This window comes from Cuculus canorus, chromosome 2 (genome assembly GCF_017976375.1).
Source record: "Cuculus canorus isolate bCucCan1 chromosome 2, bCucCan1.pri, whole genome shotgun sequence".
NCBI lineage: Eukaryota > Metazoa > Chordata > Aves > Cuculiformes > Cuculidae > Cuculus > Cuculus canorus.
In genome coordinates, this window is record NC_071402.1 from 22,668,268 (window position 1) to 22,695,118 (window position 26,851).

The 26,851-nt window shown below is 46.3% G+C and overlaps 1 protein-coding gene across 4 annotated transcripts; it reads left to right on the forward strand.

Annotated features, from left to right (window-relative positions):
• The first annotated feature begins 5,390 nt into the window (after window positions 1-5,390).
• Window positions 5,391-26,630, forward strand: RRM2B (ribonucleotide reductase regulatory TP53 inducible subunit M2B). 4 transcript variants are annotated; one of them, XM_054059561.1, is made up of 9 exons: window positions 5,391-5,457; window positions 11,205-11,360; window positions 12,992-13,108; window positions 15,039-15,172; window positions 16,225-16,319; window positions 17,943-18,076; window positions 22,577-22,681; window positions 23,749-23,862; window positions 24,339-26,630. In XM_054059561.1, exons 1-9 carry the CDS (start codon window positions 5,416-5,418, stop codon window positions 24,489-24,491), a joined length of 1,050 nt encoding a protein of 349 aa, XP_053915536.1. In that variant the 5' UTR covers window positions 5,391-5,415; the 3' UTR covers window positions 24,492-26,630. The 4 variants fall into 4 exon arrangements, with proteins under 4 accessions (XP_053915536.1, XP_053915538.1, XP_053915537.1 ...); XM_054059563.1 differs by lacking the exon at window positions 5,391-5,457 and adding an exon at window positions 5,633-6,233; XM_054059562.1 differs by lacking the exon at window positions 5,391-5,457 and adding an exon at window positions 6,272-7,453.
• Window positions 26,631-26,851: the final 221 nt, after the last annotated feature.

Consider the following 26,851-nt stretch of genomic DNA (forward strand, 5'->3'; position numbering starts at 1 on the left):
AGAAAAATGTTTATTAAAATCATACACCTCATCTCCCTTTGAGTTAAGCCCTTCTGTTAGTTCACTTCTAAGATGTGGTAGAGAAAGTAGTTCAAGGACAATTATGTAATGTTTACATTTTTTGATAGCCTGAGTCCTTAGCTGTTTGTAGCTGCTGAAATAGGAGATAAGGGTAGCTACTAATAAAATGTTATTGCCAGCTGCTAGACTAGTTCCTATGGTGAATCTAGGGAAAATTCACACCTCAGTGCTAAAATCCATGGCTAATTCCCATTGTTGGTTTCTGTTCCTTATGGTTGGACTCGATGACCCAGTGGGTCCCTTCCAACCTAGTGATTCTATGATTAGCTAACTGTATCCAACACAGAAGATAAATCACTTGCTCCAGCTTTGTTAGTGTTCCAGAAGTAGAAAATTGTGTGAACTTGTCATCAAGTGGCCTTTCCCATCTTTTTGGTTTGGAAGTGACTTTTCTTTCCTGCCAGTTAGTTATTTGGTCACTGGATAACACGCTGTGAAAAAGCTTTGATTTGTGAATCAAAGGCAGACCCCTTCTTGTATGGCAGCAGTCCTTCTGGGAGGCAGGGGAAAGGAAACTTTCCTAATCCCTTAACCTACATTTATCTTTGTATAATTTGCACAATTCTGTAGAGACCTACTGGTTTTGGGAACCTTACTTCCATGTGTGCGTCCAAAGAGAAGTGGGTAGAGAGCAGTGTCAACCTTTCCTCAGTACCTGGGTTGCAGGTTGGACAAGTGCCCCTGTTTTCACCAACCTCCTCCCCTGTGGTTCTGCTTCTCACAGGGAGCCTAATTCAGCGTGCCTCTTGGTCATCCTTAACGCCATGTGAAAGATTGCTCAGTGGATTAGTAGTAACTTCCTTGGAGGAGGCTTACTGCTATTTTTTAGCTCCCTTTTTATAGTGTCCCTGCAACCTGTGAATCCTGTCTGTGTGTGAATCTGTAAATGCCATCCTGAGCTTTTCTATGTCTATACCCTTTGCTTCATTGACACTTGCATTTCTCTGGCTTCCTCTCTAGAGCAAACTGCAGATACCTGGCTCAGTAACTTTTATTTCCTTTCTCTTTTCAAGTTCCGTATGATTTGACCTTTTTTCTGAACCCTTCAGTTTGCCTTTTTAATAACGAGTCTGCCAAAATTGAATAGCAAATGCAAATCTGGATTAACTGGATTTCAGTTTGTGTGGCATTTGCTTATTCTGAGGTCTGAATATCCACACACAATTGAAATGTGTGGGTGAATTGGTCACGCAAAAGTTTCAGCAACTATCTTGAACTGGAAGGGCTGGAAGTTCCCATGTGGTCCGGGTGCCGAGGACACTAACAGACATGACAACTGGAATCTGGCCTCCATCTCAACGTAGTCATTGCCCAGCAGGACTCCCTAACATCAGCAGGAGCGGCGATGGTTCCTTTCCTAATTGGAAATGGCTTTTGTGGTTTTCACTTGCAGCTATTTGAATATCTTATCATTCAGCAGATTTTCTGAACTGAGAAGCATGGAGGGTTTATATATATATATATGTATAATATATATATGGCTATTGATATATCTTTTATGGATTTTCTGTGGAGTTGTCTTTAAGAGGATAGCTTCATGTCTTCCTTGAAACACAAGCCTGTAAGTGAGACTTTTTCTTCCCTTTGTCCATGGTTTTCTTAATATAAAGGTAATTTTTTGTCATTAAATATCACCACAAGTTACTATTATAGCAATACACCATTTAGTATACTAAGAAGCAGTCCGTTGTTCCCGAGTGTTCCAGGAGTTCTTTCCATAATGTGAAACTTTTCCATATCTCTTGTCCAGTGACAGTGGCAGCTAATACAAATGTGTATGTTTGAGAACTATAGACCTGTGAGCCTGTTGGAAGATAGGCTACTGCCACAACTTGCACTAAGGTTTCTCTGCAAGGAGACTCTCCAAAGAAACTAGTTGTTCTGGATATATCTGAGATTATTCACAAATTTATTTTCATACAGTGAACAGTTTTAAGCTGGAAAAAAAGCAGATTTCATTTTAATTTATAAATGAAAATTGTTTAATTTACCTGAAATAGCATTCCTCGTATAAAAATATGAATATTTATAAACCATTTTTAAAAGGTAGCTAAGCGTTCCCAAAATGAGTAGTATCTTTTGGGAGAGGGAGAGAAAAAGGCATTACAGTTCAAGCTGTGATGACTGCATTTTGAATGCCTTAGTAGATAAAGTTTTGGGACATGCTTTGTGTCTTACTTTGTCTTGCTGCGGAGGAGTGCTTTGCCCCAAATTTGCAAGTGATGCTAGTATAATTACATCTTTTCATTGCTTTTATTATTTTCAGAACTACTAAACACAGCGTGAACCTGCAGAGTGTTCTCATTTTTGTCTTTCCAAAGGAGAATGTAGACAGGCTTTTTTTTAATAGCTTTTTTGGGGGTGGGTGAAAATTACTCTATTGGACAGAGCAAACTTTTGGAATGCAAAGCTCTGTTACTGAGTCCTTCCTGCTGCGGATCATCCTCCACCTTCAGGAAGTTCCACCATGATTTCAGGACATGATCCTGGGGACCGGAGTCCCTCTCCATGCTGAAACACCTCCACAACTCGAGTGCATATATTTGGGGTGAGCAAGTGCAGCTGAGGGGCAGGACAGCTGCTGCACCAGCAGGCAGTTAGGAGCTAAGGAACGAATACAGCTCCCATCACCCTTCAGAGAGTGTTCTAAATAGGACATCATTGGTAAAGCTGAGTAACCTGAAATCTTGCAAAACTGTGCGTAATGCTGTATTTCATATGTATGTTCATTCTGCTTGTTAACTGTTTTACAGTTCCACAAGTATTCTTCTGTATTTCAGTATCATGTACATGATGTAATTAATTTCTATAAAACAAAGCTAAGAGACCTTCATAGATCTTAGTGGAAGTGCAAGGACAGCCAACTGCTGTTTTGTTAATCATTGCGGTACATTTCCTTTGCAGTATTTTTCCTTTATATGTTACTCTTTAGACACCATGTGTTTGCTGTGCATCTGTAAAGGGGCAGGTGTGACTTTGAGAAGTTATCCCCAAATACTTGAACTCCTTTCTATTGTTAATTATGCTCATTTGTGGTAGTTCTTAAACCCTGTCAAATACGCAGTAGGACACTCCTTTATTAGGAGAATTTTGAAACGGCAGCCAGGATAATCGAGTTAGGGGGCTAAGACAACTGACAGGCAGGTCAATGTTCTTTAATAGGAGTAGTATGCCTGAATTTTGCTGCTGCTTGTTGGTTTTGGCCCAGAAACTCACGTCTCCCTCTTAAACCATCAGCACACTCTGCGTTACGCACACCAATATAATTTATCAGTGTCAGTTGGCTTTGCTCTGTATCAATGTGTTCCTCTAACTGCTCTGGACAAAGAACTGCAATCCCTGGTACTTGGTACGCCAATTAGTGGAGCTGTTGTTGGATGTGAATATTAAGCAACTTGTATGGGTATCTCTGGGTAATAAAACTTAAAGGCTGACACAGAAAGAGCAGTAGTCAGGTAACAGCAGATATTGTTAGTGTAAAACCACCTTTTCTCATTTACTTTTTGTGTGTTTCTGGTATGCTGTTGAGTAACTTGCTCCTTAGAAACATGTTTCTGCTCCCCAGAAAACTCGATGTCAGAAAACCAAAGTGGTTTTTCTGCTTAGGACAGGCACAATCATCTCTGTTTCACAGATCTTGCCACTGAACTTTTCTCACCCCATGCCCTGATGAGGCTTGAGCTCCTCTCACAAGGCATAGAACAGCCCCAGGAGGTAGATACGGTCAGGAGTAGCAGAATCTCCCCAAAGCCATCACCGGTGCACTATTTGCCTTCCCTGGCTGTGAGGCAGTGGGATGTTTGGCCAGCGGTTGGACTGGGGAACACTAGGCAGTGGTCCTGAAGATGTTTCACAGTGTCTATGGACTCATGTTCACTGAGGAACACTAGGCCTCCAGGTCTTCCCTCTCCTTCCAAAGGGATCACAGATGCGCTCCAAGCATTTCTTGGCCTCTGAAGAGTAATAGCCCCGTCCTGCTTCTGTGCTGCATGACTGTCTTGGCGCTCATAAACTTCCAGTTCTTACTCACTGGTGTCTGTTTTAGATTTGCGTCTTTGACTTAAGGTCTCCATGACAAACTGAGCCTTATTATTGGGTAGGACTTCTCTTTTTCCTATGGATTATTTGATTGTTCTGGTAAATGATACACATGTTTACAGGAAAGGGGCCGAAGGGCCTGGTGAGCTTCAGGATGAGGAAGGAAGAAGAACCCACTGCACTCTGACGGATTCTGGCTCTGCATGAGATCTCTCTGCTTGCAAGAAGTGACAGAAACAGATGTCAGGAGTGCTTTTGCTCAGGTGTTCGCACTCACACGGCCCCTGAGCACTCCAACTGCGTCTGCCTGTTCCACAGTTACTAGGGTGTGTTCTGAGTTCTGTATTAGCTCAGGAGGGACTAAAAAAGGGTGGGTTTTTTTCTTACATAGTTTGTTATTTCTTGTAGTCTTTTAAGAGTTCCCACCTGCATCCAGTAATAAGACACTCTGGGTTCTGGCCTCAGCGACAGCTGCTGCTACTATCTTCAGCTCTGTACACATTCCTCTGAAAATACTTGCAACAAAGCAGCTAACTCTCTAGTTCATAGAATTGTGGAATGGTTTGGGTTTGAAGGGATGTTAAAGATCATTCAGTTTCAACCCCCCCCTGCCAGGGGCGGGGACACCTCCCACTGGATCAAGCCCTACATCCAACCTGGCCTTGAGCACCTCCAAGGGTGGGGCATCCACAACTTCTCTGAGCAACCTGTGCCAGTGCCTTACCACCCTCACGGTAAAAAAAATTTTTATGTCATCTAAATCTCCCCTCTTTCAGCTTAAACCCGTTACCTTTCATGCTATGGCTATAAACTGGAGAGAGGCAGATTTAGACTAGACATACGGAGGAACTTCTTCACCATGGGGGTGGTGAGGCGCTGGCACAGGTTGCCCAGGGAAGGTGTTCAAGGCCAGGTTGGATGGGGCCTTGGGCAGCCTGATGCACTGCAAGGTGTGCAGGGGGGATGGAACTGGATGGGCTTTAAGGTCCCTTCCAATCCCAACTATTCTATAATTCGACCCCCGCGTTCCCTGCTCACAGCCCCTCCCGGCTCTCCCGCAGCGCCCCAGCCTTCTCCCCTCCAGGCTGACCAGCCCCGTCCCCTCACGGGCTCCAGCCCTCAGCTCTGCTTCGGGCCCCTCACCATCTCTCAGAGGCTTCCTGAGGACTTTCTCCTGAATTGGGGCCGTTCTTTCCACTTTGGCTTTTCCCCTTACACACTGTCCCCCCCACCTCGGCTCCAGCTCTCAGCGCTCCGCCCCGGAGCCCGCCCTGCCCGGGGGCGGCGCTGCGGGATATGGGCGAGCGCGGGGGGCGACCGGAGAGCGGGGCGGCGCGGGTAAGGGGGGGCCCTGCCCCAGCCCCAGCCCCAGCCCCAGCCCCTGCCCCTGCCCCTGCCCCGGCCCTGCCCGACACACGGCCCAGCCCCAGTCCCGGCCCCGGCCCCGGCCCCGGCCCTGGCCCTGCCCGAGCCCCGGCCCCGGCTCCGGCCCAGTCCCGGCCCCAACCCTTGCCGAGACCCGGTTCCAATCCCAGCTCCGGCCCAATCCCTGCTCCAGCCCTTCCCGGGCCCCGGCTCCGGCTCTTCCCGGCCCCATCCCTTCCCGACCCCCTCTTCCAACCCCGACTCCAGCCCTTTCCAAGCCCTGGTTCCAAACCCTGCTCCGGCCCCATCCCTCCCCGAGCCCCGGTGCTTCCCCTGGAGCTCCGGGTTCTCGTCTCCGCGCCGGCTTTGGGAGCCCTGGGGGGCGCTGGGGTCCCGCCGGGCTCCGCGAGGCCGGGGTCGCCCGTGCGGTGCGCACACCCGGGCAGCGCCTGTCCCGTGTCCCGGGGCCGTGCTGGCTGCCCTGCCCTTGGCCCCGCGATCCCGCCCGGGAGCTGTCGGAGCTCCGCGCCGGGTTCCCCCGATGCGACCGTGCGGAGCCGGGGCGCGGGGTGCAGGGTCACCCGTGTGGTGTCCCCAAACCTCTGCGGCTCCGCAGTGCTCAGGTTCCCCAAACGCGGGTCACGCTGTGTTAAATACCGCACCTTGAGTACTGTGTTCAGTTCTGGGCCCCTCACCACAAGAAGGATGCTGAGGCTCTGGAGCGTGTCCAGAGAAGAGCAACGAAGCTGGTGAGGGGGCTGGAGAACAAGTCTTACGAGGAGCGGCTGAGAGAGCTGGTGGTGTTTAGCCTGGAGAAGAGGAGGCTGAGGAGAGACCTTATTGCTCTCTAGATCTACCTGAAAGGAGATTGTGGAGAGGAGAGTTGGTCTTTTCTCCCAAGTGACAGGGGACAGGACAAGGGGGAATGTCCTCAAGCTCTGCCAGAGGAGGTTCAGGCTGGACATCAGGAAAAATATTTTTATAGGAGGGGTCATTGGGCAGTGGAATAGCCGCCCAGGGAAGTGGTTGAGTCAGCGTCCCTGGAGGTATTTAAAAGACGAGGTGCACAGGGACATGGTTCAATGGCAGATAGGACTGTTTGGACTCTATTATCTAAGAGGTGTTTTCCAACCTAGTGATTCTGTGATTCTATGAAATAGAGAGCCATAACGTTTCCCCTTGTGAACAGTGGCGCACTGTACCTGCAGTGAAAAGGGGCTCACTCTGGCCTGCCAGAGGCAAGCCGGAGCCCCATGCCTCCCTGTAGCTGTGCAGAGACCGTGAGCACTGGCTTGGCCCCGGTGTGGTGGCAGCTGTCTCTCCTGGCAGTGCCAGTGATCTTCTGGTCTCACCGCCAGCATTGTCTGCATGGCCCAGGGCTGGCCTGAAGCCTTTGGGAGCTCCTGTGGTGCACGTGCAGCCTCTTACCAGGGTACAGAAGTGCTTATGGTCTCATACCAGGAGTGATGTGAGTATGGTGCCGGCTCTGCCAGCACCTTTAGCCTCTTCCCTGGCCACAAAGGGTGTAGGGCGTGTAACGGAGATACCTGCACAGCTGTTGCTGTGGGGTAGTGGTTGTACATGTCTGTTAATCGTTTCCTAGTTTGCTGAACTTGAAATTGATGGAAAGAACTTCAGGACCACTATGCAATCTTTGATGTCTGTTGGGTTTATTGTCATCACTGTTGTCTCTAGCAGTTGAAGAATAACTGGGATGTGATGTACTGGAGCGTGTCTGGCAAATGGATGATGATTAAGGGGCTAGAGCATCTGTCATATGAAGAGAGGCTATAAGTGGTGGGGCTGTTCAGCTTGGAGAAGAGAAAGCTCCGGGGGATCTTGTGCAAATGCCTGCTGGAGGGAATAAAGGAGATGGAGCCAGGCTCTTCTCAGTAGTGCCCTGTGATGCAACCAGAGGCAACAGGCACACACTGAAATACAGGAGGTTCACTTCTTCATTGTGAAGATGGTAAGATGCTGGCAGAGGTTGCTCATAGAGGTTGTGTAGTCTCCGTCTTTGGAATTATTGAAACCTTGACCGGTAGGGGCTGTGGGCAGTCTGCTCTGCTTACCCTGCTAGACCTGGGGTTGGGCTCTGCCCACTAGCTTCAGCTCTTTTATACATTTGGCTCATGTTGTGTGAACAGAAACTAGCACATTCACATTATAAACTGGATGCTCTTCATTATTGTGGTGACATATGCACCAGCACAGGATTAAGAAAAGATCCAGGGTGCAGACTGAAGGCAGGAAGTGTATTGACCTAGTGACTGTTACCTTCTCCAGCTGCCCGCACCTCTTACCCTTCCTGGGGCCAGGAAGGCAGGACTGGGGATGTGTTGTATGCCTTCTGCACAAGGCGATGGCTGCTCAGAAGCCCCAGCAGCAACCAGAATGTGCCTTGCATCCAAAATTGAATAGGGAAGGATCTTTCGTGAATTTTCAGCTGAGTTGTACCAAGACATATACTGTGTTAATAAACAGGCTAGGTAGCGAGTACTACTCTGATAAAACTTTGGCTCAGAGGAATGGAAGCCAATATGGAGAGAGACGGGGCTGTCTCATAGCCAGGTGGTGCTTGCCTGCTAGCTTGGAAATGGAGCTTGCCTGTGAAACTGCTTTCTACCTCAGAAGGGATTAGGGAAGATGGGAGGTTCCTTTACGATGTTGTCTCTGTGGGCTGACCCCTTTTTAAAAATTAAAAAAAAACACCTCTTTTTTTTTAAAACTTGTACCATTTCCCAGTTCATCAACCAGAGGGGCCTGGACAGGCTGGAGAAGTGGGCCTGTGAGAACCTCATGAGGTTCAACAAGGCCAAGTGTAGGGTCCTGCACCAGGGTCGGGGCAATCCCCTTTTCAGTACATGATGGGGAATGACATGATTGAGAGCAGCCTTGCAGAGAAGGACTTGGGGGTGCTGGTCGATGAGAAGCTCAACATGAGCCGGCAGTGTGCGCTCACAGCCCAGAAGGCCAACCGTATCCTGGGCTGCATCAAAAGAAGCGTGGCCAGCAGGTCGAGGGAAGTGATTCTGCCCCTCCATTCCTCTCTTGTGAGACCTCATCTGGAGTATTGTGTCCAGTTCTGGAATCCTCAACGGAAGAAGGATATGGAGCCATTGGAATGGATCCAGAGGAGGGCTACAAAGGTGATTGGAGGGCGGGAGCGCCTTCCCTATGAGGACAGGCTGAGAGAGTTCGGCTTGTTCAGCCTGGAGAAGAGAAGGCTCAGAGGAGGTCTTATAGTGACCTACCAGTACCTGAGGGGGCCTGCAGGAAAGCTGGAGAGGGGCTATTTGTAAAGGCTTGTGGTGATAGGATGAAAGTGCATGGGTATAAACTGGAGAGGGGCAGATTTAGACTAGACATCAGGGAGAATTTCTTCACTATGAGAGTGGTGAGACACTGGCACAGGTTGCCCAGGGAGGTTGTGGCTGCCCCATCCCTGGAGGTGTTCAAGGCCAGGCTGAATGAGGCCTTGGGCAGCTTGATTTAGTGGGATGTCCTGCCTATGGTAGGGGGTTGGAACAAGATCATCTTTAAGGTCCCTTCCAACCCTAACGATTCTGTGATTCTGTGTGGTGGTCCTTCTCTGGGTCATGCCTTCACTCTGAGTCTTTGGGTCTTGGAAGCCCTTCTTCTGCTCTCCTGTCATCAGGGCTCTGTGGGGTGTACCCCACTGCTTCTTGGGCCTTTTCTTCTTCTCTTGCTTTTCTGTCTTGCTGTGCGCTGACTATTTCTGGTATGGTGACCCCTCTCTCTGTGGCCTGTGCATGGCACCTGTTAAAGACCATTGGAAAAATGACAAGTGGTCCTTGTCTCAGTGTTGGTCTCCAGTTTTCCTGCCTTACCAGAACTTTGCTCTTTCTGTGCTCTTCTTCACTTTGGACACCAGAGGTATTACTCAAGTTATCTCCCTGCATTATGAGCTCTGTAAACTGGCTTTTGAATGGCTCAGAACCATCAAGGCTGAGGTTAGTAGCTGCTAGTCCGCCTTGTTAGGCTAAAATAAATACCTGGGAGTAGTTCCCAGGCAGTACAGAATGGTTTTGCTCAGGAGAACATTGGGCTGACTTTTGCAGTGTTTCCTTTATCGAGGATGATGGCTGGTGCAGAAACAGATGGAGTTGCTAGCTGCATGGCAGGCCATGAGAAGATGTGTGTATGCTAAGACAGGGTGGTGTCCCCACAAGGCCCAAATTCTCCTCTGTGGCACTTTCAGTGGGTTACTGCAACCATCTCTGCGTCCTGGGAAACACAGAAGGTCATGGCCTTCAGCAGAGGCTCTGCAAAGTGCTGCTTGGAAATTTGTCTCATGTAACTGAGTAATATTTAAAAATATAATAAAGTAGTAAAATTGTAACCCAGAATGTGCTTCCTGCTGTGTTTTCTTTGGAAGTCTGCAGCACATATGCCAGCTATGCAATATGCATGTGTGTTTGGTTTTTGTTTGGTTTTTAAATGTGAGTAGAATTATTTGTTTGAAGGTATTTTCCAAATCAAAGTGAAGGATTACTTTTTATTATGTGAGTGGTTACAAGCAGACTGGGTAGGGAAAGGACTGTGACACCCCCTAGGGGGGTAAAAGCAATGGTATTCCAAACCTTTTGCTCCTCTCCTTAGCTGTATTAAATATAATACCTTGTATGCCACCTGTGTTTAGTTATCTGCTACAGCAGTGTCAGTGGGATCTCAGAACTGATCCAGAAAGGCATCCTGCTGGCTAAAATTTTGATTGATGCGAGTCATCAGCTCTTCTGGAGAGGCTACGGCATAGTCTCCTGGCGTGCTTTGCAACGTCTTCAGTAGGTGCTGGGTGCTATGGCTGGCAGGGATGCTGTCTGGCATTGATCCTGGGAGCAGCTGCTGGAGGTTGAGGTGAAGGCCATGCTCATTGAGTGCCCTCTCTGCTGCTCTCCACTGGGCTGTCTCCGAAACACTGGCTGTCAGCAGCTTGGCTGGGCTGGCAGCTCTCTGAGGAAGAGCTCTGCATGGGTGTTCTATGGAAGTCTGCACAGAGGGAGTGGAGTAGGGATGGGTGACTCTAGGCAGAGGTTTTCCTGCTGCCTGCTGTTGGAAAAAGAGGCATATATCTTCATATCAGCACTTGAGGCAGAGCTTCCAGAGCAGCTTTCAGCCCTGCGCTGGTGTGTGGGCTGCCTGCTGCTTACCACAGGACCACATGCACAAACTTCCATGCAGAGACTCGCTGTGGCACAGGGCTGTTACTGTGATCTCATGGTATTTTTAAGAATATCTGTCCAGGCCCAATTGGCTTTGATGGAAGGCAAATGACTTGGTCGTGACCTAGGCAGTGAGCCTCGTGGAGCTGCGCTGGATGTGGGCTGTGGTGGTATGTGGTGACCTCGCACGTGTCTGATGTTGTCTCCTGGTGTGGATTTCCTCCTTGTGCTACAGAAAGGCGCTCTGTTTGGCACACAGGCATCGGGCGCTTCCTGGCCCTGGTGCACCTGGGAGGGAGTGGTTGGTGTGAGCAGTGCCAGACAGAGCTGGGCAGACAGGCAGTGCAGCTGCCCCAGCAGCAGGAGTAAAGATGGAGAGCGAGGGGGCAGATACCCCAGGGATGAGTGGTACAGGCGCAAGAGGGGGGCAGGTGAGTGTCTGCGTGACATGAATCGCTTTTGAACCACACCTTTGGGATATGGGAAGAGAAGGAATAAGTAATGGCAACCTTAACCAGAACTATGCTTTGTCTTCAGAGCTTCTCTCCAAGTGCTGCCGAAAGTTGCTTGGACTGCGATGAGGAGCCTCTTCTCAGAAAAAATCCCCGCCGGTTTGTCATCTTCCCCATCCAGTACCCAGATATATGGAAAATGTATAAGCAGGCTCAGGCCTCCTTTTGGACTGCAGAAGAGGTGAGCTCTGGGGGGCAGTGTGTTGGCCCAAGGTGCTCCAGCTGGGCTCCTGGTGCTCCTTTCCTAGCTCTGCTGCGGGCTTCTGTGTTGTAAATTACTAATTGGAAGAAACATGAGGTGCCTGCATCAGAGCAGGACTCCATGGACAGAGGGAAGAAAGTTCTTCCACATGGTGATTCAGCAGAGCTGCTTTAAGCGTTTGGTTTAGGATGAGGTGGAATTGCATCCTGGGGCCCTTCTCTGGTTATAGGGGCAGCCTAAGTCAGGTAGCTGTGATTTGTGGTCAGATAGCATCTTCTCTTCTGTGGTCTCTGTACCTGCAGCTAACTCCTTGTGCATAAAAGATGTTCTGGGCAATTTCACGTGAATGCTGGTCTTTAATGTTAGGCACCTCTGTTCCAGGAAGATGGTGATAATCAGGGACATATGCTAAAAATGCTTCTAATTGACTCCTGATTGCCCTGGTTAGATGCTTGCCTCATGTTAGAATTAAAGCTGTTTTTCCCTGAGGTTGGTTGTTAGACAGACCTGAACAGTATTCAGCTCACTGCACTTGCCGCAGTGGAGGGTTCTGAACACTGCAGTGCTCTGGAGAGATTGCCTGCCAGGGAGCTGGTTGTTGCAACTCAAAACTTCTGCAGCCTTTGCTCCTTTGTAAGCAGTAATCCGCAATTGCGGAGGGGTGAGCTGAAAGCACTGGCAGGCTCCAAATATGCCAGAAAGCATCCTGGGATTGTGAGGCATGGCTGTGCATCGTTCCATTGCCTGCCAGGGAGCCTTGCTGCCCTCTTGCAGTAGAGCTTCATTTAAGCCATTAAAGAAAAAGCATTTAAACGCCTGTCTGGTCAGCATTGCTCTTCTAGCATACCACTGCTCCTTCTTACATTGCCCTACCATCTGCGGGTGCATTCCCAAATGAACTGGAAAGTTAACTGTAAAACTGGTTTGTGTATATGTGTTTATAAACACACCTATATACAGAAGTTCTTAGGCTTCTCTGTTTTTCACGTCTGGCCCTGCTTAACTGCTGCTGTGGTTCAGAAATCCCTCCAGACAAAAAAAAAAAAAGAAAAAGGCCTGTGCGAAGGAAGTTGTGGTTTTCTGCCATGGCTCCAGTTCAGTCTGGTAGACAGAGCAGGTGCAGAGCGTTTGCCCTGTGCCATTCTTTGGCAGGAACACCTGCCAAAGGCAAAGGTCCCCTCAGTCCGTCTTTTGGCATACCTGGGTGTAGGTTTCTTGCAGTAGAAGCATTTATTTCAAGTAGAGTTTAAGTGTCTCAGAGTGAGCTTTGCTCACTGGTGCATGTTCATACTCATGACAAGAAGATAGTAATAATTTCAAAACCTGATTTATTTATAATTCAATAGACACTATTTTTTATTCGAAATTACGAAAGTGTAAACTCCAAAGCAAACGTGTGATGTTAGCATTGCAGAGGGAGACAGCAGGACTGCAGCACGTCCATTATCTCTTACAGTCATATGTATTGAAATTCTCTACATGTAAAGACTGGAGAGCAAGTGCCAAAACTCGGACTCAGTCATTTGACTAGGCTGCTTCTGTTCTTACAGAATGACAAGCTCAAAAGGGCAATAATGTTTTTCTTTTCTTTTTTTTTCTCTTCTCATTAGGTTGATTTGTCAAAGGACCTTCCTCACTGGAACAAGCTGAAAGCAGATGAAAAATACTTTATCTCTCATGTTCTGGCATTTTTTGCAGCCAGTGATGGAATTGTAAATGAAAACCTGGTGAGAAAGCTTTGCAGAGGGCTTGAATACTTACTCATTTTATTGGTTTATTGGCTTTTCATTTTGGTTTTCTCACATTAATGCATAAGTTATGAAATGTGTACTTTTTTCTCTTCCTGTCATTTCACCTTTGCTGAGGGGAGTAAGCAGTTTGTTGTGCTGGGGCCAGTGTCTGACTTAAATTGGGTCAACTGTAGTCAGCAAGACTCAAAATCACATCACGTTTGGACACAGTTTTTAACCTCAGCCTTCTGCCTGGCTGTGTTGATCCACATTTCTCCATGAATTATTAGAACCCTGCATTTCTTCCCATACTTGTGTTAGATGAGAAATAGGGATGGATTGTGCTGTGCCATGCTCTATGTTCCTCATTTTGGTAAAATCCACTTTGCTCTTACTGGATGGCACCCTAGAATCTTTTCAGGCTGCAGGTGGGTGCTGCTAAAAAGGTGGGGAAATCTTTCTGCTGAATCACAGAATCACCAGGCTGGAAAGGACCCACTGGATCATCGAGTCCAACCATTCCTAACACTCCCTAAACCATGTCCCCAAGCACCTCATCCACCTGTTCCTTAAACGCCTCCAGGGAAGGAGACTCGACCACCTCCCTGGGCAGCCTGTTCCAGTGCCCAATGACTCTTTCTGTGAAGAATTTTTTTCTGATATCCAACCTGAACGAACCTCCCCTGGCGGAGCTTCAGGCCATTCCCTCTTGTCCTGTCCCCTGTCATTTGGGAGAAGAGGCCAGCTCCCTCCTCTCCACAACCTCCTTTCAGGTAGTTGTAGAGAGTAATAAAGTCTCCCCTCAGCCTCCTCTTCTCCAGGCTAAACAACCCCAGCTCTCTCAGCCGCTCCTCATAAGACTTGTTCTCCAGTCCTCCGACCAGCTTCGTTGCTCTTCTCTGGACACGCTCCAGAGCCTCAACATCCTTCTTGTGGTGAGGGGTCCAGAACTGAACACAGTATTCGAGGTGCGGTCTCACCAGTGCCGAGTACAGAGAGAGAATAACCTCCCTGGACCTGCTGGTGACCCCATTTCTGATACAAGCCAAGATGCCATTGGCCTTCTTGGCCACCTGGGCACATTGCTGGCTCATGTTCAGTCGGCTGTCAACCAGCACCCCCAGGTCGTTCTCTTCCGTGCAGCTCTCCAGCCACTCTTCCCCCAGTCTGTAGCACTGCTTAGGGTTGTTGTGCCCCAAGTGCAGGACCCAGCATTTGGTCTTGTTAAACCTCATCCCAATAGCCTCAGCCCAGCGGTCCAGCCTGTTAAGATCTCTTTGCAGAGCCTCCCTACCCTCCATCAGATCCACACTTCCACCCAGCTTAGTGTCATCTGCAAACTTGGTGAGGGTGCACTCAATGCCTTCATCCAGGTCATTGATAAAGACATTGAACAGAGCTGGACCCAGTACTGAGCCCTGAGGAACTCCACTTGTAACTGGAAAACTTGAAACTGGGATGTAGAATGTCTTACCACAGTTTTCAGTGGTGTCTGAGTGCAAATGCCCAGTTTAAATCTTGGATGGGTAAAACATATAGAACTTGTTATAGTATACGTGCATGTATTGCATGAACACATCTTATGTCATACTGTTTATTTTTTTAATTGTGAATGAAAAATCTGAGGCTTTCTTCAACATGATGTGTTTACTATTGCAATAGTCTGCTGTCCTCCTGTGTATGTGTGCCCTCATGCTTCACTGCAGCTCTCCACTATGCATACCAGATGTATTTACTTCTAGTTAGCTTGCTTTATTTTCTTCTGCTCCATACCTATCCTATTGATGTATCTTTGAATAAAGTAGAGCTGAACCGCTCCCATCCTTTATCTGCGCTGAAGATCTATTGTCTCTCCCATGAAGCTTAGAGTTCCGTCATGCAGGACTGGTTTTACTGTACTCATTGCCATGCTTTCTGGTTTTGGTAGGTGGCACGTTTTAGTCAGGAGGTGCAGATCCCAGAAGCTCGTTGTTTCTATGGCTTTCAGATTCTCATTGAGAACGTTCACTCAGAGATGTACAGCTTGCTCATAGACACCTACATCAAAGATCCTGAGAAGAGGTAAACCTTTGAAAACCTGGAAGTATGACCAACCCATGGGCAATCTGTCACCTCGTCCAGTGGTACTGTTATTGAGCAACAACAGCAGCAGCTGTCTTCTGTTTCATAATGACTTACTCTGGAACCTGGGGGTGGTTCCTTAAGGCTTTCAAGGCCTGCATGCCTGACCCTCAAATTGGAGAGTATTTTTAGACCAACAGACTTGTGTGGGAGTGTCAGAAGGTTAGTTAATATTTGTATAAGTCTTTGATTGCAGTAAGTGTGGACTGTGTGAAATGCTGGTTAAGTTTAGACAAGCTCCTTGTGGTTCTTGTGCTCCTGAGGTGCTTGCTGTCATATCAGCCTTGGGAAATTGAGTGCTTGTGGTCCAGCTGGTATTTCTAACATACAATAATCTATATATTGCATCCATTCAGCTTTTTTTTTTTTTTTGTCAGTGCTTTTTCATACAACTCGAAGTGCTTATTTTTAAAGTATTGGCTTGTTTGGAGAGCCCTATCACCTTTGTGAACTTCCTGGTCCAGATGGTGATTCATTTGAAAGGAAGCACTTTTCCTCAGAGACTCCACCATGGTGATGGTCAGGCAGAGTTTGGTTTCCCATGGTGGCATCCTGTGTGGTAACAGCGGGAGGACTGCAAGGTTTTCTTTCAGGTTTTTAGCCTGGGAACAGAGCCTGTGCTTGAAGAAATTTTCCAGCTCCTTTTGTGGAGTAGGCAAGATGAGGTGTAGCTTGGTGGGTAGGAAGGGCTTGAAGTCTCAGAGGCAGTGGAGTCTGGTTGGTGGGCACTGCTGGGAATGGGACACTTTCATTCACTTCCCATCTCTGCAGTTCGCCTCCTCTGAGGATTTGAGTTTGTCACTTTCTGCACATCTGGCACCCCGTACCATTGTTATTAGACATCATCAGCCCTTTAGGGTGGGAATGGTCGCCTACTTGAGTTAGTTCAGAGCCTGGTGTAAGGGGTTCCTCTGTCTGATGGAGCCAGTAGGGACAACTAGGGCAGATAAATCACTTCTTGTTTTGATGGGTTTATTTGTTTTCTTCTGTAGGGATTTCTTATTTAATGCTGTTGAAACAATGCCTTGTGTCAAGAAGAAAGCTGACTGGGCTCTGAAGTGGATTGAAGACAGAGAATCCACTTTTGGTGTGTAGCATCTTAAAAACTTGTTTCTATTGCATGTGTCACAAATTAGTTCTCTAGGAGTGAGCTGCATCCTGGAACCTGAAATTAAATTCTCCACAGATGATGTAGTCGCTTATGGGTCTCTGCTTTAACTAAAGATCTAGAATTAACTTCTGGTGAGCATGTATGTTTTATCTTCAGCTAAAGCAATATAGCAATGGCAGTGCCACTAGAGTCATGTAATGAAAAATGCCTGTGGGTTTCTCTCTCTCTTTGTCTTTATACCAAACAACCGTAATTTATTCAGCTTTTGATTCTAGACCTTGTTTTCTAGGAGTTCTGATTAATTCTAACCGTTGGTTCCTCTTTTGTACTCCAGTGTCGGAACTGGGCAGCTGGAGTCTTGCAAGTCCAAGCTTTTTCTGTGTTCACGTTCATATAGACAAACTCATGTGTGAAGTTAGTTTTTTTTGTAATGTTGTGACTGAGCTTGGACAAAAAGATTTAAGAATGCTGAGGATTCACTTGCTGTGTCTGTTCTGTGGACTTTCAGCCTCCCAGGATGCACTGATGTTATGTGGTACTGCTGATAGGCGGGTTTTGTTTCAGCATAACTCATTTGTACCATAGCTAGTCAGGTGGGATGTAGTAAACCCAATATTGATACTTGGTCATGTGCTTCACTAAACCTGTATTGTATGAGCAGCCTTCCTCCACTCCTCTCTAGAAGTAACCTAAGAGATTTTTAGTGTTGCCAGACAAATTGTTCCCTTAGTAACTGCTGTGATAATTGTAAGCTTGTGTTTGCTCTTCATGCTTTTATCCTAACTTGAATTTCTTCAGATGAGCCAGCAGGTGGCATTTGCATCTTGTAGAGGAAGTGGGACATGTGGTTATTCTGGGGTTATTTTATTTTTTAAACAAAGTTCTGTGCAGCTCTCACTGGGAGGAGGCACCAGCACTTAATGCAAAAGCTCTTCATGTTAGAATATACTGAAGGGTCTTGTGAAGTTGTTTAAAATAGAGTGTGTGGAGTGATGTGTTCACCAAGCAGTCAGATAGTCTTGTATTCTGAAGAAATACATTCCTGTAGAGAACAGAGAGAACTGGGACCAATAATACTATGGTTTCCTTGGGTGAAAGGTGGGGTACATAAATAGTTATTTGTCTTGATAAATTATGTTCTGTGTTCTTCCTGTCTTGTAAGAATATAGTTTCATGTAGTTTCTTAACAAGCAGAAATTGAAGTGTAGGGGTTTTTGTTTAATTTATAGGAGATTGGCTCTTCGCTCAGCTTTGTCAATTATTTACATAGCCATTTTCCTGCCTTTAAGAGCAAGACATAAGACATAAGAGTACTAATGTCCTGGCTGCTTGGCACAATTATGTTCCCAACCTTCTGACTTGTTCCAGTTTCAGTGGGTGCCCTGGTTCTTCAGTTCTGTTAGGGCTGCCTGTGGTTAAGTGCTGTTGCATGTGTAGACACTGTGTGCTTCAGGATCTACTGCAAGATGTGGTCAGATACAGCACCTGGTGCTTCTGATTGCTCCTGTTCAGCATCAGTCTGTCTGATGGAAGTGGTGCATCTTGCTGACGAGCAATATGCTTTTTTGTGTTTAACTGAAAATGTTTTATGTTAAACAGGTGAGAGGGTGGTTGCCTTTGCTGCAGTTGAAGGCATCTTCTTTTCGGGCTCCTTTGCTGCGATATTTTGGCTGAAGAAGAGGGGCCTGATGCCTGGACTGACTTTCTCCAATGAACTTATTAGCAGAGATGAGGTAATGTTGTCATATCCTACTTGCTGTTTGGGAGGGAAAGTGAGTTTCCAGGGGAAGGGCAGAACTATATTTGTAAAGATCCCATCGTCTTGCCAGAGCGTTTGGTGGCGAGGAGGGTCGGAGGGAAGTGAAGAGAGCAGAAAGCAGTGTTTGGGTAGGAACAAGTGCAAAAGAGAATCCAGCAGTGAGTAAGGAATGTATTTCTCGGTACAATGGAGCCTGTTTAATGCTGGCAGTGCTGGAGGCCAAGGAACTGGTAGAACTCTGAGTAGGTTCTCTGCTAGCCAGTGTCAGTAGCAGGATTTTCTAGGGAGAGTCCACTGTCCTGGTGAGATGGAGGTCCTGGTTACCTGCCAGGTAACTGCAGGCCATGCTTCTTAGAGCTTTTCCTGCCGCAAGCCTTCTGCATGTGCTTTAACATCGCCTCCTAGGCAGCAGAGAGATGACTTCCTTTCCACAGAGCTGTGCCTGACCCTCTTTCTGCAGCCTAATGGAGGAGCTGAAACTGCTGACAGGTAGGAAGACTGGAGTCCTGCAAAGGAGCCGGCTATTTCCAGAATATTTGTAAAAAGGGGAAAGAAGCAGATTTCTGTCTGTAAGTTACTGATGAGCTTAAAGCCTAGGTGCTGCTATGTCCTCAGCAGAAAGACCCATTTTCAAGGGAATAAGCATAAACATTAGCAATATCCCAATGCATAGTAAGATCAAAAAGATGGACTTTTTGGATTGAAGGATACGTTTGTTTTCCTGTGCCAAGAAGGGAGGCAAAGGCCTGGCTGCCCAAGGACTGATGTGGAATTGCATGATCCCTAGCTACAGTGGGGGCTGGCTTGTGCAAGGACGTAGCTAGGATGTGACTCTGAGCATTGCTCTGCCTTAACTGCTTTGGTCAGGTTCAAGTGGCCTCCTTGTACCACTCACCATCAACCCTTAGTTGTGGGTTCCAGAGCTGGCAGACGGCCTTCCGCATCCATTGCCTGGCCAGCTGTGATAGGTTGCTGCAGAAGCAGCAATTATCATTCCTCTCCATGTCCTTGTGCTACGTGGATCTTCTAGAAGGGGGCAGCTACAGGTCTGCACTAGAGGGAGTGCTTCTTAGCTTAAGATGTGATGTGTTTGTCAGCACACTTGGGTTCAGCAGGCCGTGTGCTGACAAATGCCCTTTCTTTTCATTGCTTCCTGCACCACTGCCTGCCAGTTGGTAGTGGTTGCTTATGGTTGGGTCCTGTCTTGAATGCACTGTACAACTTACGGTGCTGTCAGCACTGAAAAAGTGGAAAGACCGGTTTTGTATTCAGTATAAACATGCTGGTGGTTTGAACTTACCAGAGTTGGTCAAAGGAATAAAGAGCTTTATCACAATGAAAGTAATTTCCATGGATTAGATAGACTGATTTGAGAAAGGAAGCTTCTTACAAGATGCCTTTAATTTAAAAGATACTTTTGAAGAGAGTGATGGGATCAGTAAGCAAAACCAAACAGTTCTTCAGCCTTGACCTTCCTTGTTGCCTCTGTTTCTGTGAGTCATCCTGAACTGATCCGTTGGAGCGAGGAGGTATTTGTTTGTTAGAAGGATCATTTACAGGTAATCGAGATGTAGGTTTCTCTATATTGCAGTGTAACTATACTTCTCTGCAGAGTCGAGCACGAAAAGGCTGAATTTTTCTTGAGCTCCACTGGCATAATTCCAACTGCAGAGCTGTTATGAAGGGTAAGGCTTTGTGTGCACAGCACCTGCATCAAAAACCAGGAAACGCTGTTACAAAAGCGAAGCCAGTCGAAAGAATCCACAATGGAAAACTACACAAACTGTTTTCTGATGCACCTGAACAGATAAATGGTTAATGCTCAATATGTTTGTTTGAGCTGCAGGCTCTGTTCCCAGGCTGTTCTTTAAGGTGGTGCATCTCTAATTCTTAAAGGTGCAAAGCCGCACCAGTCAGCGGAGCCTACCGGTTGAAGTTAGCAGCCAGGTATGTCCTGCTGGTGATATTGCCCCGGACAAGACCATGGGAAGCCCTGCAGCAGGCAGCCAATGCTGTCCCTAGTCCGGGAATATTTCCCAAATTACATTGTTGCAGGGCTGTTCCATGACCTGGAGCACAAGGATCTTGTAGCCTTTCTGAAAAAGTTTTTGTTTCTTGGTTTTGTTTTGCTCTTGTTACCAATAGCACTGGATTGTCTCATAGCCCATAGTCTGCCAAATCCTTCTGACTGATTTTCAGTCTGCATGTGCGGCATGATGCTTATAGGCTGTAATCGCCACTTTGCTGTCACGAGAAGTGGTAGCACAGTGCTCCTGGAGTCCAGCAGCAGTAGGTATGGCTGAAGCTGCAGCCAGGCAAGTTTGAACAGAAACCAAGAAACCTCTTGGAGCAACTGTGTGGTGCCCCACTCAGACTGAGGGGCTGCTAGTCTCCTGATGTTGTCTTATCTTGGCTGGAGGCTTTTCTGGAAATCTTGTAAATGAACACAATTTGCTGGATTCTGTGCAGGACAGTTGGGTGAAATTTGAAGGTGGGCTGAGTTGAGGCGCAGTAGCCTTAAGTCCTGCAAACCTATGAATGTTGCAGTAGCAATTTCCTCACAGTAACTGGAGGGATGACCTGTTAATCTTGGATTTGGTGACTCTAATCTGAATCTTCCTTTCTGAAAATGCTATGAGAAGAATCAAGGGGAAAAAATGCCTCTAAAATAACTTAAAACAAGTATTTCTGTACAGGTATCTCAAAGTGAAGACGAGATAAACAGTCTTATGTTAACTGGCAGGTAGTTTTGCAGGTCTTGAGGTAGGAGTCTTTCTGCAAAAACATCTCTCATGGGAGGCAGGGCCTCAGCAGGGCTCTGTGTAGGATCCCTCACAGTAGAGAAGGTCTCAAAAATAGTTACCTGAGAAACATGTATATTGAATCATAGAATCACTAGGTTGGAAGGGACCCACTGGGTCATTGAGTCCAACCATTCTTAACATTCCCTAAACCATGCCCCTCAACACCTCGTCCACCCGTCCCTTAAACACCATCAGGGAGGGTGACTCAACCACCTCCCTGGGCAGCCTATTCCAGTGCCCAGTGACCCTTTCCGTGAAAAATTTTTTCCTGATGTCCAGCCTGAACCTCCTCTGGCAGAGCTTGAGGACATTCCCTCTTGTCCTACCCCCTGTCACTTGGGAGAAAAGACCAACTCTCCTCTCCACAATCTCCTTTCAGGTAGATGTAGAGAGTAATAAGGTCTCCCCTCAGCCTCCTCTTCTCCAGGCTAAACAACCCCAGCTCTCTCAGCCGCTTCTCGTAAGACTTGTTCTCCAGCCCCCTCACCAGCTTTGTTGCTCTTCTCTGGACACGCTTCAGAGCCTCAACATCCTTCTTGTGGTGAGGGGCCCAGAACTGAACACAGTACTCAAGGTGTGGTCTCACCAGTGCCGAGTACAGAGAGAGAATAACATCCCTGGACCTGCTGGTCACGCTGTTTCTGATACAAGCCAAGATGTCATTGGCCTTCTTGGCCACCTGGGCACATTGCTGGCTCATGTTCAATCGGCTGTCAACTAACACCCCCAGGTCCTTCTCCTCTAGGCAGCTTTCTAGCCAGACTTCTCCCAGTCTGTAGCACTGCATAGGGTTGTTATGCCCCAAGTGCAGGACCTGGCATCTGGCCTTGTTAAACCTCATGCCATTGGCCTCAGCCCATTGGTCCAGCCTGTTCAGATCCCTTTGCAGAGCCTCCCTACTCTCCATCAGATCCACACTTCCACCCAGCTTAGTGTCATCCGCAAACTTGCTAAGAGTGCAGTCAATGCTTTCATCCAGGTCACTGGTAAAGACATTGAACAGAGCCGGACCCAGTACCGAGCCCTGAGGAACCCCACTTGTAACTGGCCTCCAGCTGGAGTTAACTCCATTTACCACCACTCTCTGGACCCGGCCATCCAACCAGTTTTCAGCCCAGGAGAGCGTGCTCCTGTCCAGGCCAGAGGCTGACAGTTTCTGAAGCAGAATGCTGTGAGAAATTGTGTCAAAGGCTTTACTGAAGTCCAAGAAGACTACATGCACGGCCTTTCCCCCATCCAGTAGTCGAGTCGCTTTGTCATAGAAGGCGATCAAGTTAGTTTGGCAAGATCTGCCTTTCATGAACCCGTGTTGCCTGGGCCTCATCACCCGGTTCTCTTGCATGTGCTTCATGATAGCACTCAAGATCACCTGTTCCATGACTTTCCCCAGCACTGAGATAAGACTGACAGGCCTGTAGTTCCCCAGATCCTCCCTGCAACCCTTCTTGTAGATGGGTATTGAGTATTATTGTGCATAGTTTGCATTTTGGATTTTAGATGTTAACTGGGTTGTAAACTCCAAGTGCTCTCTTTGTGTGGTAACATTAAGACCGTCACAGAAGCAGGAGGCTAGGAAGCTTCAGCCTGAATGAGGCTGCCTCGAAGTAAGAGCAAACTACGTGGAGGAGGGAAACACTGACTTTTTTTTCCATTGTTCTCTGTTATTTCAGGGTCTACACTGTGATTTTGCTTGTCTAATGTTCCATTATTTAGTGAACAGACCGTCAGAAGAGCGAGTTCGTGAGATCATCGTTAATGCTGTTGAAATCGAGCAAGTAAGCCTGGCTGGGACAGCATCGGGGGCAGTGCAGGAGCAGTCTGATGTGTAAAAATAGACAAATTAAATTATAACTTTTGGGATTCCATATTTGATACTTGTCTCAGTCCTGGATCCCTGATACTTTATATCATCCTTTCCCTCTTTCTTAATGGTGTTAATGAGAGTCAGAGACTTTCTGACTGAGTTGTCAAACAGCTGGGAGAAGCTGAAGCTGGCAACTGGTTTCCTCTTTGATAACAGAAAGGCCGTTTTATTTAGTATTGAATAGAATAGTTCCAGTTGGAAGGGAGCTACAACAATTATCTAGTCTGACTGCAATTGTGTCTTAGAGAAGAGTTTCTTTACCTCTGTGTTTTCAGGATCTTTATCTCTTCCTGCTGTACACACATCCTTGCTTGTCCTCAGGAGAAGACAGGGTCTGTTCTGGCCACATTTACCATGCTGGCTTCTGACATTTTGAGATTGTTGTCATGTTTCTTTCACATGAAGTAGTACCCGTCCGTAACCACAAGTTTCTGCACTGCTGAGTGTTTGGCAGGATTGTAGTGTACTCTTTCTTTTCTGTTGTCGTCTGCCTGCTGTGATGATGATGAATGCCTCAGCTTTGCCTTCCGACACTAACAGGTGTTGCACCAGTGCCTAAGCTTATACATGGCTGGGTTCAGTGCTCCTAGATCACTATCTTCTTTAATTTGTCATTCTAAAGTGGCTGGAAGCCAAGGAAAACTGAGATTTCTGTATGTGTTCCTCTGCTCAATAGTATGGCCTGTATGTTTTATTGAACTTTGAGCTCAAGCTTTCATTGAAGCTTGGGATCTTGGAGGGGAAGGACAGTAATAAAAATTCCTGTGCCTTAAACATGCTAAAAATAAAGGAAGATTCAAACAACTACTGAAAACAGACGACTTTTGTTGAGGTTAGTGATGCAAGTTATTTATTCAGATAATTTCCTGGGGAGTCTGGAATATCACAGATTGTATTCCTGTGAAAAATAGGTGTCTTCTCTCCTTTTCCTTTCTTAAATTTCATATCTCTAAATGTTGTTTGTATTTTAATGTCTAGGAATTTCTAACTGAGGCGCTACCTGTCGGTCTGATTGGAATGAATTGCACTTTGATGAAGCAATACATTGAATTTGTTGCAGATCGGTTACTAATGGAGCTTGGGTTCTCAAAGGTAAGAGATGCAATTTCCTAAAATGCTGGCCTACCAGGGCAGCCCAGGAAAGTTGTCTGCACAAAGCACTCTCTTAATCTGCCTGGGAGCAGGTCAAATTTAGTCCTTGCACTTTCTATGAGTTACAGCTGAAGCCACAACATTAATATATACCTGCTTTGCTATTTAAAAGAGCAAGAACGATTTAGGCCATTTCCCTCCAGCTGCTCTGCAGGCTTGTAGTGGAAAACTTATGCTGCGCTTAAGTGCTGCAGTCCTTGAGGATAGTAAGCACCTTGCATGAGTGAACTTCACCATGGACCAAACTCCTGGGGAATGACAGCACTGAATTAGATAGGTGCCCATAGATTCTACAGCATATTCCAACAAGGGATGATCTGATTAGAAAGAGTTTGACTGTTTTGTTTGTTGGCTGTTTTTTTAAACCATTGTTACTCTATTAGAATTGCCAGTGTAATAGTGTTTTGCTTCCTTAGGTCTTTCATGCAGAAAATCCTTTTGATTTCATGGAGAATATTTCTCTGGAAGGAAAAACAAATTTCTTTGAGAAGCGGGTTTCAGAATATCAGCGGTTTGCTGTTATGGCAGAAACAATGGACAATGTCTTCACTCTGGATGCAGATTTTTGATGACTTGACAAATGAACAGTGACTGGTTCCCCTCTTCCCATCTCACTTTCTGTTGTGAAGTTGTCTCCATTTCCTCTCCTGGAATTAGAGTCTACTGGGAATTTTTCCTGGGTTTTCGTATTGTCTATCTGGAGAACAAATAAATCTTGCACTGTGTCATTTGGAAAAAAAAAAAAAAGGGGGGTCCTTTTTGAAAAATTTAGATGGCTTTTTAAAAGGGTGGCCTTTTTAAGATTCCCTTGACTCGTCTGCTGTGATTGCTGTCTTTAAAAATGACCTGGATACTACTGCTTTTTTAAAGACCTTGGTAGTGTTTTAAGCAAGCAAGTTGTGTATTTACCTCATGTTATGTTATTTTAATCTGAGAACCAGATGAGGTATCACTCTATGTGTATATGTTGCTATAAATTATTTTCATGGTTTCTGTTTTCATGTTTATATTTCTGATGTATACTAGAAGCTCTTCCCTTTCATCCTGCTGCAGATAGAGTAATAGAGGAATGTAGAAGACATTAATAAAGTATAAATTATAAAATCTTATTAAACCCAGGGATACAGTTGGATCTCCCCATTAATCTCGGTTCTGTCTGAGAACATTTTCACTTTGGCTGCAAAGCCGATGCCTTTTGGTAGGAGTTTAAATCAAATATGTATGACTTTTGTTTTACAGCTGTTAGTAAGCAGGTGAGTGAACCTTGAATGTTCCCTGATAAGGCAAGCCTGTTAACAGTGGAGAAAGAACACATCCTGCAGTTTCTTTTTTTGTCTTGTGCTGCCTGTTTTTCCCTGCTTCTCTGAACAAGTGCCTTATTAAACAATCTGGAGTTGCACTGAGTTGTAATTGGCATCCGACACTGGAACAGCCAGCTCTGGGTATTGTCTGCCTTCCCTCTGTCGTGGTGGGTGATCTGTTTTTCTCCCCTTCTTGGTTTTGCTTATGCATTGATGGGGTGAGAAGGCATATCATTGTGAGGGATTATCCCTTGAGGTGCTACAAACATACTACTTGGGCTGTATGTAAGGAAGCACTGGTAATGTATTTGAGTTGTATGTTTAATACAAACCATTGAAAACGTCACAGAAGAGGAGGAAGGTATTAAACTTTAATCAAATCTTGAAGTGGTATGGATGAGCAGCGTCTTAATGGACTTCTGTTTGTTTTCTGGTGTGTTCCAGTGTGTGCCTGAAAACTTTTTTTAATTGCTTGATATCACATGCAGTGAGCGGAGCAATTGAAGAATGCCTGACATACTACAGTGGTATTTGGGGTGGAAGGGATACAGTTGACTCGTAGGTGTGCAAACAGATATGCTCATTATTCTCAAAGGTGAAGTGAATGTGCAAGAGCTAAGCAAAGTATTCCACTTTACTAAATATACAAGCATTTTTTCACAACATTCAGCAATTTGTATAAGAGGTTTTATAAGTCTTTCTTATTGTTGCAGACATCTTGTGCTGCTTTCCGTATGCCTGGCTTGTGATGAGCTGATAGTCCAGGATTATCGGTGATGGGGTGGTATAAGTGTTATTTCCCTGCCAGCCCAGATCAGCCATAGTCTTGAGTGTCTGAGTTCCATGAAATAAATCCACCGCCTTAGCATAGTTCCTAGTGAGCAAGTGTCCCTGGTGTAAATATAAGCAGCAAAACTGACTCTTCTAGTTTGGTCTCAGTAAAAGATCATGAAGTTCATAAAAAGCATGGAAACAGGGCAGCTTTTTGTTTTCCTTAGAGAAGAGCCTACATCATTTGACATAAGGTACTTGAGGAGTGCAGAAGGGGACCTGGGGAGTACAGAGAAAAACTGGAATCGGTGTCACTTATTAACGTTCTGCAACTGCAGGAGAATATGATCTCAGTGAAAATCCAACGCCTTTTGGAAATACTATGTTGATGGGGAGAAAGAGAAAATGTTGTAAATGGGTCTGTTGATGAAGGAATGGATCCTATTTTTATGTCAGTAGAAGTAATAAAAAGCATTTGTTTTGAGTGTTGTGAATTGAGAATATGCAGAATATTCAGATATGAAACTGCTATGTGCTCAGGTTCTGTAAGTGCGTATAACCAAAGTCTGGTACAACAGCTCCTGCCCCATTTGTGTGTAAAATATGTGTGTAGTTTCAATAAAGCTTGAATGTGGAGAGGAGCAGGCCATTGTCTGCTAGTTTCATGCTTTCTTGTGAAATCCGAAATGATACAACTGGGCTGTGCCGGAGTAAGTTGGTGTTCACAGCTTTTGGGTTGTGGGAGATAGTTACGAGTGCTCCATACACTGTCTTGTGCTTTGTGGGCTCTCGACTTGCTGTTTCTTGTTCCTGGGAATGGGGTTTGCAGTCTAGGATGGGGAGAAGTATTTTTTTTC

What these genes read in the sequence shown, in the direction of transcription:
- RRM2B (XM_054059560.1), top strand. Translation starts at nt 11,039, where the DNA reads ATGGAGAGCGAGGGGGCAGATACCCCAGGGATGAGTGGTACAGGCGCA. An exon ending in AGACAGAGAATCCACTTTTG is followed by an intron (nt 16,320 to 17,942) that starts GTGTGTAGCATC and finishes TATGTTAAACAG; the next exon opens with GTGAGAGGGTGGTTGCCTTT. An exon ending in TGGAGCTTGGGTTCTCAAAG is followed by an intron (nt 23,863 to 24,338) that starts GTAAGAGATGCA and finishes TTGCTTCCTTAG; the next exon opens with GTCTTTCATGCAGAAAATCC.